Source organism: Sapajus apella, unplaced genomic scaffold, assembly GCF_009761245.1.
Source record: "Sapajus apella isolate SASKATOON/1434 unplaced genomic scaffold, GSC_monkey_1.0 scaffold22, whole genome shotgun sequence".
NCBI lineage: Eukaryota > Metazoa > Chordata > Mammalia > Primates > Cebidae > Sapajus > Sapajus apella.
Genome location: NW_022436962.1, coordinates 8586257 through 8598590, shown reverse-complemented (window position 1 = coordinate 8598590; position 12334 = coordinate 8586257). Strand labels below are relative to the sequence as shown.

The window sequence follows — 12334 nt, the reverse complement described above, 5'->3', positions numbered from 1 at the left end:
GGGGGAAGTGTCCTAGGGACGAGGCATGGCATTCTTGCAAACCAGAGGGCTGGTCACAGCCTAGTGGGGACTGAGGGACGGCCACAGATTGGCCAGGGAAGTATGATTCCCCATGGATGAGCCCCAGGTGAGAAATAGGGGCCGGATGCTACTTATCAAGAAATGTTGCAAAAAACTTGCTGAGAACAGCGTTGCAGGCTGTGCAGACGCAGAGCAGCATCCCTGCCCAGAGCATGGCTCCAGAGCCATCCACGCTTCCTAAGGGTGGGGACTGGACCAAGTGGAGGCCCAGGATGCCCTGTCTTTTCACATCTCTCTAGTAGATCATGCGCTTCCTGACAGCAAAGGCAATCCTGATGTGGGTAGCCCTGGCCAGGTCAGCAGCCATGTGGGGCAGGGGCTGGGGCTGTGCCTTCTGCTCCAGTCCATGCCACTTCCAGACTCCTCCACACAGGGTGACCCCTGCTGGTCTGTGACAAGCCGATGTGACCCCTCCAGCCAGTGACAGTGAATCCCTCTCTGTCCATGCCCAGCATATGTGGAGACCTGTTTCAAAGGGGGCAGATCCCTTTGTGATTTGAAAGGCCTGCAGGAGGGCCTGAAGAACAGGTGCTCGGGAGTCATGTGAGGGTGTTCTTGATGGCCCAATGGCTGGGTTTGAGTTTGGGAGGAGGGTGTGGTCAGTACCAACATGCCCTTATTCTTTCTACTGACTGGAGTTGAACAAAAGCGACCCCTCCTGAAATGCAGAACTCCAGACTCTGTGACAGAAGGGAAGGATCAAAGGAACTGAACACACACAAAGTAGCCCTGGAGCCAGCCAGCCTGGAGACACCTGGGGAGAGGCACACAACAGGAGCATAGGGAACAGCATGAGGGCCACAGCACGTGCGCCCCCAGGTCTTCAGCACAGGCCATTAGTGAGGCAGTTATCTGGGGGCAAGGGCGAGCCCACCCTTTGCTCCTCTTGGGGGCAGAAACTGTTTTTACAGTCTTCCCAGTGCCCAGCCAAGGGCACTGCACCAAGAAAGTTCTCCATACGGGGTTAGGACTGATGAACAAGTGCCCTCTGCATTCTGGCTGCCCAGGGCAGCCCTGGGCTGAAAAGCAGTCGACCCCTGTGAGAACACGCTTGTGAGTATCATGGCCTATGCAGGCTGCTTCCACTCCTGCTCCCAGCAGGCCCCCGCCACAGTGTCACAGTGATCCTTTCCGACCCCCATGCAGGATTGAATCACTTCCTTGCTTTCACTCTCCAAAGCTTCTTATTGTGATTAAAGAGAACTCTTCATTCCTTATCCTGACCTGTCAGCTCCATCAGAGCAGGCTCTGGCCATCTCTCCAGTCCTAACTCCCGCCACTGTTTCCTCACGCTCTACGCTCCAGCCACGCTGGCCGCCCTCATTCCTACTGCAGCGCCTTTGCTTCTGCTGCTCCTTCTTCTCATGGCTGCCTTGGCAACTGGCACCTCCCCAGAGAGGTCTTCGAACCTTCCCAGCTTAAACAAAGCCCCTCTCCCCAACCCCCACCTGGGGGGGCTGAGCTCCCAAGCCTCACCTTCTGGGCGCTCCAGTCTCCTTTCCGAGCATCCTGCCCTTCCTGCCCAAGAAAGCCCAGGCTGTTGCCCTCCTAGCTCACTACCGCCTTTGCACACTCTACCCCTCCTCCCGGACTCTCCCCTTGCTCTAACTCACACCGCCTCTGAACTCCGATTTCACCCCCAGCCACTCCGTGCAGTGGAACAGTTAATTGTTCCATTTCCTGGGCCCCATCCTGGGTTTCCAATTACACTATTAAAGTCTTGAGGACAGGGGATCTTTTTGGCGTCCTAGTACTTGGCACAATGCTGGTCACAGAACAAGTACTCAGCGACTACTTATTGATTAATGGGTCAACTTAATCTTCCTATAATACAGTTAACCTGGCATACGGATTTAGGTTCCCCCGATGTCAGCCAGGGTCATATGGATGCGGCCTTGCCCATGTGCTGCACCTGGCACTGGGGTGAAGGAGTTACTTCAGCATGTGTCTGGAGAGTTGTACCCACCTTTTGCAAGGAGGTTGGTTTGTGTGTCTGCAACCACCTAGTCAATGACCTAGTTGCACCCCATCTTCCTGGTGCTTGTTCTGATGCGCCCTGACGGCTGCCTCCACAAGACTTCCTTCCTCTTGGGAAAGAAAGCCATCATTCCAGGGGAAAGGGGCCACATGGGCCATTAGGAAGCAAATGTGGCTTTTCATTCCTGACGTACCAGGTGAAGTTCAAATGTTACCTCCTGTCCTTACTGAAAAGGTCAAAGAATTTCCTGTGAAGTCTGGACACAGAAGCCTGTTCAAAACCAAGCGGGATCTGGGGTAAGCGGGGCTCAATCACATTCCATCAAAGCGATTTAGTTTTTCAAGGACCAAGAGAAATTTAGGAGATAATGATCACATTTACAATGGGACCCCAAGAATTGGCCTCTGAGAGGAAGGCATTTTAGCAAGGCCCCAGAGCAATTATCTTCGACTGTCAACGCCACACTCAGTGGGACTATTAAACTTGTTTCAAGATTCCTAATGGATCCAGTAACATCAATGTGCAAAGACCAGGGTGCATTTGCACTCGCCACCCTCAGTTATAACTGACAGGAGCCAGCACAGCATCCTCTTGGCCCACACACCTCTTACACGGGACTAGAAATCATGCTCTGTGTGCCTTCCACACCTCACCCTGCAACACCCACTCAGAAACAGGCAATACACCTGCAAAGCTGACAGCTCTCATGACTCCTAATTCTAATTGGTAGGAATTGGGTTTGGCCAGGGAAGAAAGGCCAGTCACTCAAAGTCTGCAGAAAACTGTGTTCTAGAAATAGGGATAGGTTAATAAATATCATAGGGATGGATTTTCCCCAAATACAATTTGGCTTGGCTGTTCTTACTTAAGAACCTTTTGACACCTCTCCACACCTTGTGCCATCCTAGGTCTACCGAGGAGATGCTTCTCCCAAACACAGAAATGCTGACTGCATTCAGGTCCCCTGAGGCCCTGCTCCCTGCTCTCCTGAGGTCTGAGGCAGGCTGCTATCTGACTGCTGGCCCCCTCTCAGCATCCAGCATCCTCCTGCCTTACCCTGTCCTGCCCCTACCTAGCACAGAAGGGCTGGCAGGCCTCTTGGAGTCCAGGGTTATGTGTTTGTAGCCCCTCAGGTCTCTTTGGCTTCAAACACTTCAAGGATGTGATTAACTTCCCATTGGGACTTTTCTGGTGAGGATCAGAGAGGCTGTCAGCCTTCCCAGGGGTTTCCTTCCATTTCCTTCCTGAACGCTGTAGCGCGTTCAAGTCTGCAGACTAAAGCGACAGCCTGTGGTTGTCTAAATGACCAGTGGTCAGGGCACAGAGATGCTCATGAGTTCTTGCTTTGGTGAAACACAGGACCCTGAGGTTGCATGGACCTGGCTCGGGAGTCCACCCACAGGAAAGAGAGTGTGTATTTTTGAAGGATATGGACACATGCTCACAGACTTCAGAAAGTGAAAATATTTTCTTTTCCCTATGTGGTTTGCAGACAGTAATTTCCAGCCAGCCTGTGAGAGAACTGGACACTATGTACTCAGAGCTGGGCTGGTTAACCTGCCCACTCCAGCTCTCGCTGGGAGGGATCAGGGAAGACTCATCAGGGCTGAGTCCTTCATCACTGGAAAGCAAGTTATCAGGATGAGCTTTTCCATCAAGCAGGAAAAGAGAAATGAGTCTTTAGGTTCAGAAGCATACATAGTATCAATTGTTTTTCCATCGGGTGCCTAATACCCCAAATCAGATTAGGACACCCTTCGAGGGCAGGGACTGGTCCATTTTCTCTGGCTCTCTAGCCTGAGCCCTCACCCACAGCCCTAGGGCTTAGCACCTGGAGAAGTCAGACTCTGAAAGCAGGCTGCCCTGGTTTTGGCAGTCTTCCCTAGGATGGAACTCTATTCTCAAATATCATCTTTGCTTTTTGCCGCTGTGCTGGACTCAAGTATGTAATGAAGCAAAATCCAATGCACATACCAGTGAGCAACAGCTTGGGACCTCGTCTGGGCTAGACAGAGTCCAGCCACCTGCTCTGCTCGGTCCACTGTCCAGCTACCTGGCCTGGCTCCCCTTGTGACAGGACAGCCTAGCCACTCACTCAGACATCCTGCCTGAGTTGGCCTGGCTAGCCTCAATCAGCGAGCCCGACTCTCAGACGCTCTGAGAATTGATGGCATGCAAATGCGCAGGACTGGGGGAGACACAGGGAGGAAGACAAGATGCTGGTCCAGGACAGACTAGGCGAGAGGGGGTGGGGTGAGACGTGGACACAGATGGGCAGGGACTCCCAAGATGCAAGCTACCAGGATCAGCCTCGCAGGGCCAGGTGCAGGAGGAGTAATGAATATTTAAGTCAACATTCAGAAGTTCATATAAATCACTGTGTGTTTTCTCCCCTCCCGTATCCTGTGTATTTAATGACCTGCATCTGATTAGGATATCCCCTGGGGGCAAGGTATGATCCCTTTCTCTCTTAATCTCTTTCCACACCCTTACCATTAGCTCCGGGGCTTAGCATACAGGCCACTTGGCAGCCTGCTCGGCTGAGTTTAAAGGTACACACACTCAGACCAGCCAGTGCCTTGTAAGTATCCGGACTGCCAGCCACCCCTACCAGCAGAGACTGCTGAACCCTGTACGCTTTGCTGAGTCCCAGCTGGCCTGTTCATTTGGCACAAGGAAGATGTTTCTTCATCCACAGCTGAAGCCACTATAGAGCCAGAACTGTTCAGTCCTGGAGAGCTTCTTCCCCTCTCCTCGCATGACAAAAAGTCACCTCCGTTTAGGACGAGGCAAACGGGACAAAAACAAAGCCCCAAACAAGTTGTGTCACTTTGAAATTTTGAACAACACATAATGGTGGCAAGGGAGTAACACAGGCACTGATCTCCCAGGGCGATTTCTAGATCAAGGCCCTGCGACAGCCCTATCCCCTGACCCTGCGTGAAGGGATCCTGCACACAGGCCGGGCTGTACTGCTCTTGCAGCCCCCAGACCCATGGACAGTGACCAAGTGTGCACACACACCAGGCAGAGCAGGGGGCCAAGTGTTCTCTGTTGTCATTAAACGATCCTTTGTTTCCTTTGGATCCCCACAGGGCCAGAAACAGAACTGTTTCCTCTCCGCTAAGCATGCACATGGGGTTCCCCTTGGCTTCTTGGGAGCCTTCAGCTGATGCATAATAAGAGCGGAGACACGCCATGCAAGGTGGGAAATGGGGTGGGGACCAGTCTTCTTTCCGAGGAGAGAGGCAAGCAGGAAGCTGAGGATGAGAATGAAATGCCCCATGCTCGCAGGGGATGGCCAGGCCAGGTCCCCTCTCACCTGTACTGGTCATAAAGGTGATGACGGTACTGCTGATGCCCTCGTTGTCCCGGGAATAAACCCGCAACGTGTATGTCATCCCGGGATAGAGGTCTGTCAGCTGTATAGGCTGAGTCTGGGCCTTAACGGGGACAGTTTTTTTCGTATGGTTGCCTGGGGAACAGAAACCTCAGTCAGCCTAGAGCCAGGCACCAGGAGCTGGAGAGCCAGTGCTTAGGTCCTGGTCACCTGTCAAAGGGAAAAAGTGTGGGGGAAGGGACCAGGGAACAGCTGGTGCAGTCTGCGGTACAGACTGGGAGGGTTCCAGGCAGCTTCCCCATGCCTGTCCATGCAATACTGACTTTTAAATGACCCTTCAGCTGGGGACACCCTTCTCCTGAAGTTCTCTTTCCTCACCATTCTTCACACTAGACATATCATGACCTACTTCCTTAAACTCTCATCTTGTCGGCAGACGCTCTGTTGCCCTGGAAGAGATTAACTTTTCACATGGATCTGGCTGGTGAGGGCCAGAGAGCCAGTTAGCATCCCTCAGAGAAACTGGAGATGAGCTGGGACTCTGCCTCTTGGCTCTCACTCTTAGTTTCACCTCTCATTTCCCACCATGTGGTGAAATCCCACATCAGGAAAAGTGTGTGCCTTTGCATGTAGGCTGAAGGGTGAATGGGGGTGGTGGGAAGCTGAAAAAGTATGGACCAAACTGTGTAGTCCAGAATGGAGGAACTCCTCCCCCAACCAGGGAGGACTAAGTCAGCTTTGCTCCCTCCTGAGAGGTCTTTGGGCAGGCTGGGACAGGTGGATTTGCTGACGGGGCTAGTTGCCTTAATTGCTTAGAGCACATACTAAAGAGGCCAAGATGGTGGGTTTGCCCCATAGGAACAGGGACCTTCACTCAGAGGCCACACTCTGCAGTCCAATGAATCTGTACCCTTGGTTCCAAGCTCCAGTAAAGGGTGAGCAGCTCAGCTCAAGCCATCAGCTGGGACAAATGGCTCTGGTCTGTGGCTCTGACTGGAGCCCACTGGCATTGCTCTGGGAGCAAAGCAGGGTTGTAGCCCAGGTCTGTGAACTGGCCCAGCTTGTCTAGTGGAGCCTGAGTTAAGGAGATCAATGCAGAGGAGAGATTTGGCTCATTTGGGGGCTACTCAGAGCCCTCATCCTGGGCAGGAAATGAATGAAGGGCTCTTTACACAGGTCCTCCACAGACATGCAACCCTAGACCTCCACTAATGGCTTGAGAAGCCCCTTTCCTTCTCCTTGAGCCTGCTCCTCCCACGTCACTGCCACCTGAGTGCATATCGATTTCATTAAGCCACAATTAAGCCAGGCTAAAAGGCCTCTCGGAGCCTGAGGGAGTTTACAGGATCTCTTTAATGGCATCTACCACTACCCGCCGCTGCTGCCGCCGCCGCTGCCGCCACCACCACCCCGCACAGCAATGCTTACTGTCAATGTACTCAACCACAAAGTCAGTTCCGGGCCCGAAATTGTGCTTCCAGGTGATGTTGGCCCATTTACTGTTGGGGAGCACCGTGACGTTCCATATGGACTGCTCATCGGGGGCTGGTGGACGGGTTAGAAGAGGAGTTAGTGATGAGGGGGGAGTGGCACCAGAGACATGGAGACACATACATACACACATGCACACAAGCGTGTGCATGCACGCACATGCCCACGCTCGCGCACGCACACACGTACACACGATCATCTAGGAAAGGGGAGAGTCAGAAATGGCTGTGCACAGGTCCTGACAGAGCTCCAAGCTGCAGCCTTGGTGGCCAGGCCAGAGGTCGCTGTCCAGGGACAAGCAGGTGCAGTTGGGAGGACTGAGGAAGAGCTGGAAACTGTCTACGTGTCCACACAGGTAGGGTTAGGAATGAAGGAGTGGTTTTTTTTTTCTTTTTTTTTTTGAGACAACTCTTGTTCTGTTGCCCAAGCTGGAGTGCAGTGGTGCAATCTCAGCTCACTGCAACCTCCACCTCCCAAGATCAAAGATTCTCCTGTCTCAGCCTCCCGAGTAGCTGAGATTACAAGCGCCCGCCACCACGCCTGGCTGACTTTTGTAGAAAGAGTGGGTTTTGATCTGTGCCATTTAAGGCTCTAACCTGGACTTATTCCCTTTTCAGATCCCTTGTCATGTAAGGCCGTGTGGCCAGGAGGAGGAGGCTCCACAGAGGAGATGTGTGTCAGCCCCTTCCCCTTCAAGCATGGAAGTGCTGCAGGAAGGAGAGGGTTATCTTTAAAAACCAAGAGTCTTGATGAGATTTGCAGGAAGGATGGGCTTTTGAAGCTGGAATAGAATGGTGATCCAGACAGGTGAGGCTGGTCTTGGGCTGATCTTGGTCAGAGAGAGCCTGGCTGATGTGTCTAACAGCCTCAGATTGTCTAAAGCCTAGAATCTCAGGGGCCCAAAGCAAAGACCACATGAACCCTTCCTCTCCCACTTGGGGACTGGGTGGGACCAAGAGAAGATAACTCCTTGACAACCAGCCCTCAGTGATCCAGATATCAGAAGAATCTTGTTCTGTCAGCTTTTCAGCACCACCAAGATTTTCACGCCTGATCTCTAGGCAACATAGAGGACATTAATTATCAAGCTCCTATGAGCTGGGAGCCACGTTATCAAAGCCATGGTGCTGTCTGAAACCGTAGCGTGTGTACAGGAGAATGGCACTAATCTTCAAACGTAATCATTTTTCAAGAGTCCCAGCAGTCTGGTTACCCCATTTTCCAGCAAAGATTTAATAGTGGAGTACTAGCATGAAGCTTGTATTTCAAAGACTTCACAGGTGTGGTTTCTGTATATTTTATTAGCATGCAAGGGGGTACTGTCACCACCTCACTTTCAAAAATAAATGAATAGAGTACATTGGTGATGCATTTATTCATTATCTATTTGACATGTGATTGAGCCTGCAGGGCTGGGGAAGTGATAAAAGATCTCCTGGTTTTCACTTCAAAGAGGTGCCTTCTGCACTACAACCTTGTCAGGCATTGGTTGCCCCAGGTGAATATGATTTGTATTAAGTGCGGAGCCAAGGAAGTGATTCCATTGATGGCAACGTGGGGAGGGCAGAACGTAGGCTTCTTTGCCTGTCTGCCAGATGCTTCAATTGTCCTGGTTACTTGAAGCCATCCCAAATCCCAGCTCCTTACAATTTCATGGCTCTTGCTAGTGAGAATGAATTATGATTAGTCATGATTTGGGGACTTGAGTTCCTTCCTCCTCAGCTCTGAGCTCTGTAAATAGCTAGAGAGTTTGTGTTTAAACAGTTTGGCCACCAATACGAAATTGACTCAAATCTGGCTGTCTTAAGGGTGATGAAGATAGGGATTCTTTTAGAAAAGGCAATGGGAAGCCAAGATGATTTAGAGGTGGGAGTTGGAGGAAGGCATTGCCACAGAGAGATCAGGATGATGACACAAAAGCACTCGAAAGTTCAAAGAGACAGACCAAGAACGTGAGATAGCAACACCTTAGAAACATGGAAAGGGTCAGGAAGGGGAGCATGGGTTGTCTCGCTCACTCCTAGAATGCAAGAATTAGGGAATCTCCCTTGAAATCTGAAAAGACAAGCTAAGGACAAGTAAAAAGGCCTATTTCACCCTAAGAGTGAACTTATGAAACATCTTTTCCCAAAATATAAGGCGCGAAAAAGGTGAAAATTCATTGTTAAAGTCCTAGACAGCCATTCTGCCGCAATTAGGGGGGTGGGGATGTTTGAGGGGTGTTCCCAAGGTCTAGATAAGATCAAGGCCATGGCCACGTGCTCTGCAGTGTTTCAGACACAGAACCTGGGAAGTGAGAGTCTGGAGGGGGGCTGGGCCTATGCGGCAACGAGGCCGGTCTTTCAGAAGGCAAGGAAGTCTTCGCGGGGCAGCAAGCTCCACTTCCTTCCTTCATTTTTGGTTCATCTTTTCTCTGCACTCATAGCCCTTGTAGGACACAAAGCTCCACTTTAATGAAAAAGATGCCTCACCATGGCCACAAAGAACATCAATCACCAACCCGCTGGTTGTAGCTTCTAATACCCCGGCAGGTTCCTCCTCAGCCGACTTTTTCCTAGAGTGTCTGTTAAGTTCTAGAGGGTGCCCGTGAAGCACACCAGCACTTTCAGGGTCTCAGGAGCCCACGGCAGCTGTGCATCTCGTCTCCCCTGACCGCTCCCTGAACTCCATGTCGTTGAGTTAAAAACAAAATCCTCTCATGTCCATTAAACCACCATCCTCATTCAGGAGGCCGAGAAAAGCAGAGCAGGGTGGGAGAAGGGAGGCCATGGAAGGGGAAGGGACTTGCTCAGGAGACAAAGGTGGTGCCCAGTGGGGCCTACGATTCTACAGCTGCTGCAGAAGAGTTCTGGGTGCTTCCTGCCAGCTCTGCTGGCCGCCTCAGGCTGAGTTGATAGCTGGCCTGTGGGCTCAGGAAGCTATAGACCCTCCCCTTGTAGGTAATAAGACTGATCTCAGTGCCTGGAATTATCACTGAATTCCCCGGGGGGCTCCCCGAACTGGAAGAACAGAGCTTCCTGGCCTGGCTGCATGATACAGGAACATTGCAGTCTCCTGGCTCAGCGTACCGGCCCTGGGATCGATGCTTACCAGGGGCCCTGAGAATGCCTGTAATTTTCCCCCCATGCCTGCATTTGAGGCCATGGGGAACGTGAATGGGCATTGAGGGACTCCTTGGCAATAATACAGTTTCCTGGAAGCTCTGACTTTGCCAAAGTCTGTAAGTGTTCTTCTCGGGAAGAGAGACAAGGGAGGAGCAGGGGTTCTGGGAACAGAGCTGCCTGGCACAGCCACTCCCTGCTGCTCTGCCTCTAGGCTGAGACATGGCCAGGGCAGGAAACCCCCGCAGGCCGGTTGTACAGTGCCCGGTCCTTTTCCCTCCTCACACTGTCTTCCTTCTGGAGTGCTGGGCCCTGAGCTGACTGCCTGACATGTAGCCAGAGGTCCTGACATCTGGAACCTGGGGGCCCTGCCCAAGGAGCTTGGCCCTCTGGTAAGGAACAGGGATCTGAGGCTAAAATGGGGGGTACTGAATGGTGGGGGGCCAACCAAGGAGTATGTGTGTCGGGGCCAGGTTGGGGAGATCTGGGCCTCCAGGCTACTGGACCGAGCATCTAGTCATGGATGAGTTTCCAAAGAAAACACAAAGGGAGGTGCTGGTAAAACACCACCCCAGGCCCCACCTCCTATCGGGGGGATCCTGTGGGTTCGTCTGGAGAGCACTGGGGAGGTGGGCCAGGAGGGGATGGGGAGCATGGGCAATGCGCAGTACCGGATTCGTGTATCTTAGTCCCGGAGGTGGTGGTGGGAGGACTCTCCGTGGTGGTGGTGGTGGCGGCAGTGGCTGTAGTTGTGGCGACGGTGGTGGTGGCGATGGTGGTAGGTGCGACAGTTGGGATGATGGGGGCTGTTGTGGCTTCGGTGGTGGCAGCAATGGCAGTAGCATCGGTACTGCTCACAGCGCCCGTCGCACCCACGGTAGTCGGGGGCAATGTGGGAGGAGCTGAGAGGGAAATGTAAAACAGCCGAGTCCGGTTGGTTTGGCTGTGCCCAGCCTGGACACACGGCCCCCGCGTGCAAGGCAGGCAGCCCGGTGAGGAGATGGGGCTTTAGTCATCAGGAACCTCCCCAAGCATAACGGACTGGGTCAGACGGGTCGCAGCAACGGAAGACACAACCATGGGAGAGGAAGAGAATGAAGCCCTGCGTGTGTTTCATTTTCTTCTCATGGTCTGCGTGTCTCGAAGCACCCAGCATGCACCCAGCTGAGGATGTGTGAGGATGAGACGGGAAGGGGACACGCGCTGAATCGCTCAGACCACAGGGATGGCATGGAGCCCCAGGCCAAACACTGGCCAGATGCCACCCAGACGCTGGCCCAAGCAGTACCAGTTGGGTCCAGCCCTGCAGCCCCAGCCTAGAGGTGGGCAGGCGGCGGGGCCCCATCCAGTAGAGGCATAGGTCGGCCTGCCATTCCCAACCATCCACTCCCAAATCACCCTTTGTCATGCCTGCACGAGCCCAAACAGCCACCCAAACCCGATGACAGAGAGGGAACAATCTCCACTCCGCGCAGGTGACCCTTGCACGGCGCCCTGGCTGCCCTTGCCCTCTCCCGGCTTGGCCTTCATCAGTCATTCCCCTGCCTCTCCTCCCTCTCTTTCCCTTCTCTGCTCAATGGTGGCCCTTCCTGCAACCACCCCAATCCAAAGTGACTTCTTGTAACTGCCTTTCTCTCTAGGAAGTTTGGGTCCAGGCACCCCAAGTGCTCTTTGTTCACATGAGAACATGGGAAGAGGACACTCATGGAATGACAGTGTGGCCTGCACTTGGCAGCACCACCTTCCCAGCCCACAGTAGACAGAGGAGTCCCGGGCAGAGTGAGGCGCACCCTGGGTTCTTCTCTGCATACAGAATGGTTCAGATCTGGGCTAACCTTCTCATGACACCCATCTCCCACCCAAAGCTGTACTTGGATGTTGGTCAGCTTGGGAGGGCTAAGTTGATATATGTGACAACTTTTTCATAGGTTTTCTTTCCTGCTATAGAAGGTCATGGAAAGGGCTGCCCTGTCTTTACCTGCAGACCTAATGTTTGCTAAAACTGAGAGTATGAGAATAAAGAGGCCAAGTAGAGACAGAACCACCTCTCCTCCTTGTACTCAGTCTCCTGTGACCTGACCACAGTCCACTTTCTAAAAGAGTTGATGCTGATGTGGTAGTAGGCAGGGACTTTAAAACAAAGGCAGCTAACTCTAACTCCCAAGGAATCCCACCCAGCCTCAAATCTCTCAGAAAAATCATATCTCCTGCCTAGTATTCCTCCTATCTCCTGGAGAAAGGGGCTAGGGCAGGGAGGGATGCCAGAGAGACAGTTGCCAGAGAGTTTTTTCAAGGGAGAGTGAAGTGATCCTAAGCCTTCTCGGCCTGAGCTTGCCTAACAGA

The 12334-nt window shown here is 52.7% G+C and overlaps 1 protein-coding gene across 31 annotated transcripts in view; it reads right to left on the bottom strand.

Moving 5' to 3' along the window:
• NFASC (neurofascin) overlaps positions 1 to 12334 on the bottom strand; it is a 203540-nt gene that overhangs the window by 13263 nt on the left and 177943 nt on the right. For 16 of the 31 annotated variants that reach the window (XM_032288900.1, XM_032288902.1, XM_032288901.1 and 13 more), the window contains 3 exons: positions 10663 to 10893; positions 6828 to 6944; positions 5382 to 5534 (listed from right to left, as the gene is read on the bottom strand). The exons of 12 other annotated variants lie outside the window; for them this stretch is intronic. In XM_032288900.1, coding sequence (XP_032144791.1) covers positions 5382 to 5534; positions 6828 to 6944; positions 10663 to 10893 — 501 coding nt within the window. Of the gene's footprint in view, positions 1 to 5381; positions 5535 to 6827; positions 6945 to 10662; positions 10894 to 12334 lie in introns of those variants that run through there. 3 more of the 31 variants (XM_032288921.1, XM_032288911.1, XM_032288912.1) reach the window with 3 other exon arrangements.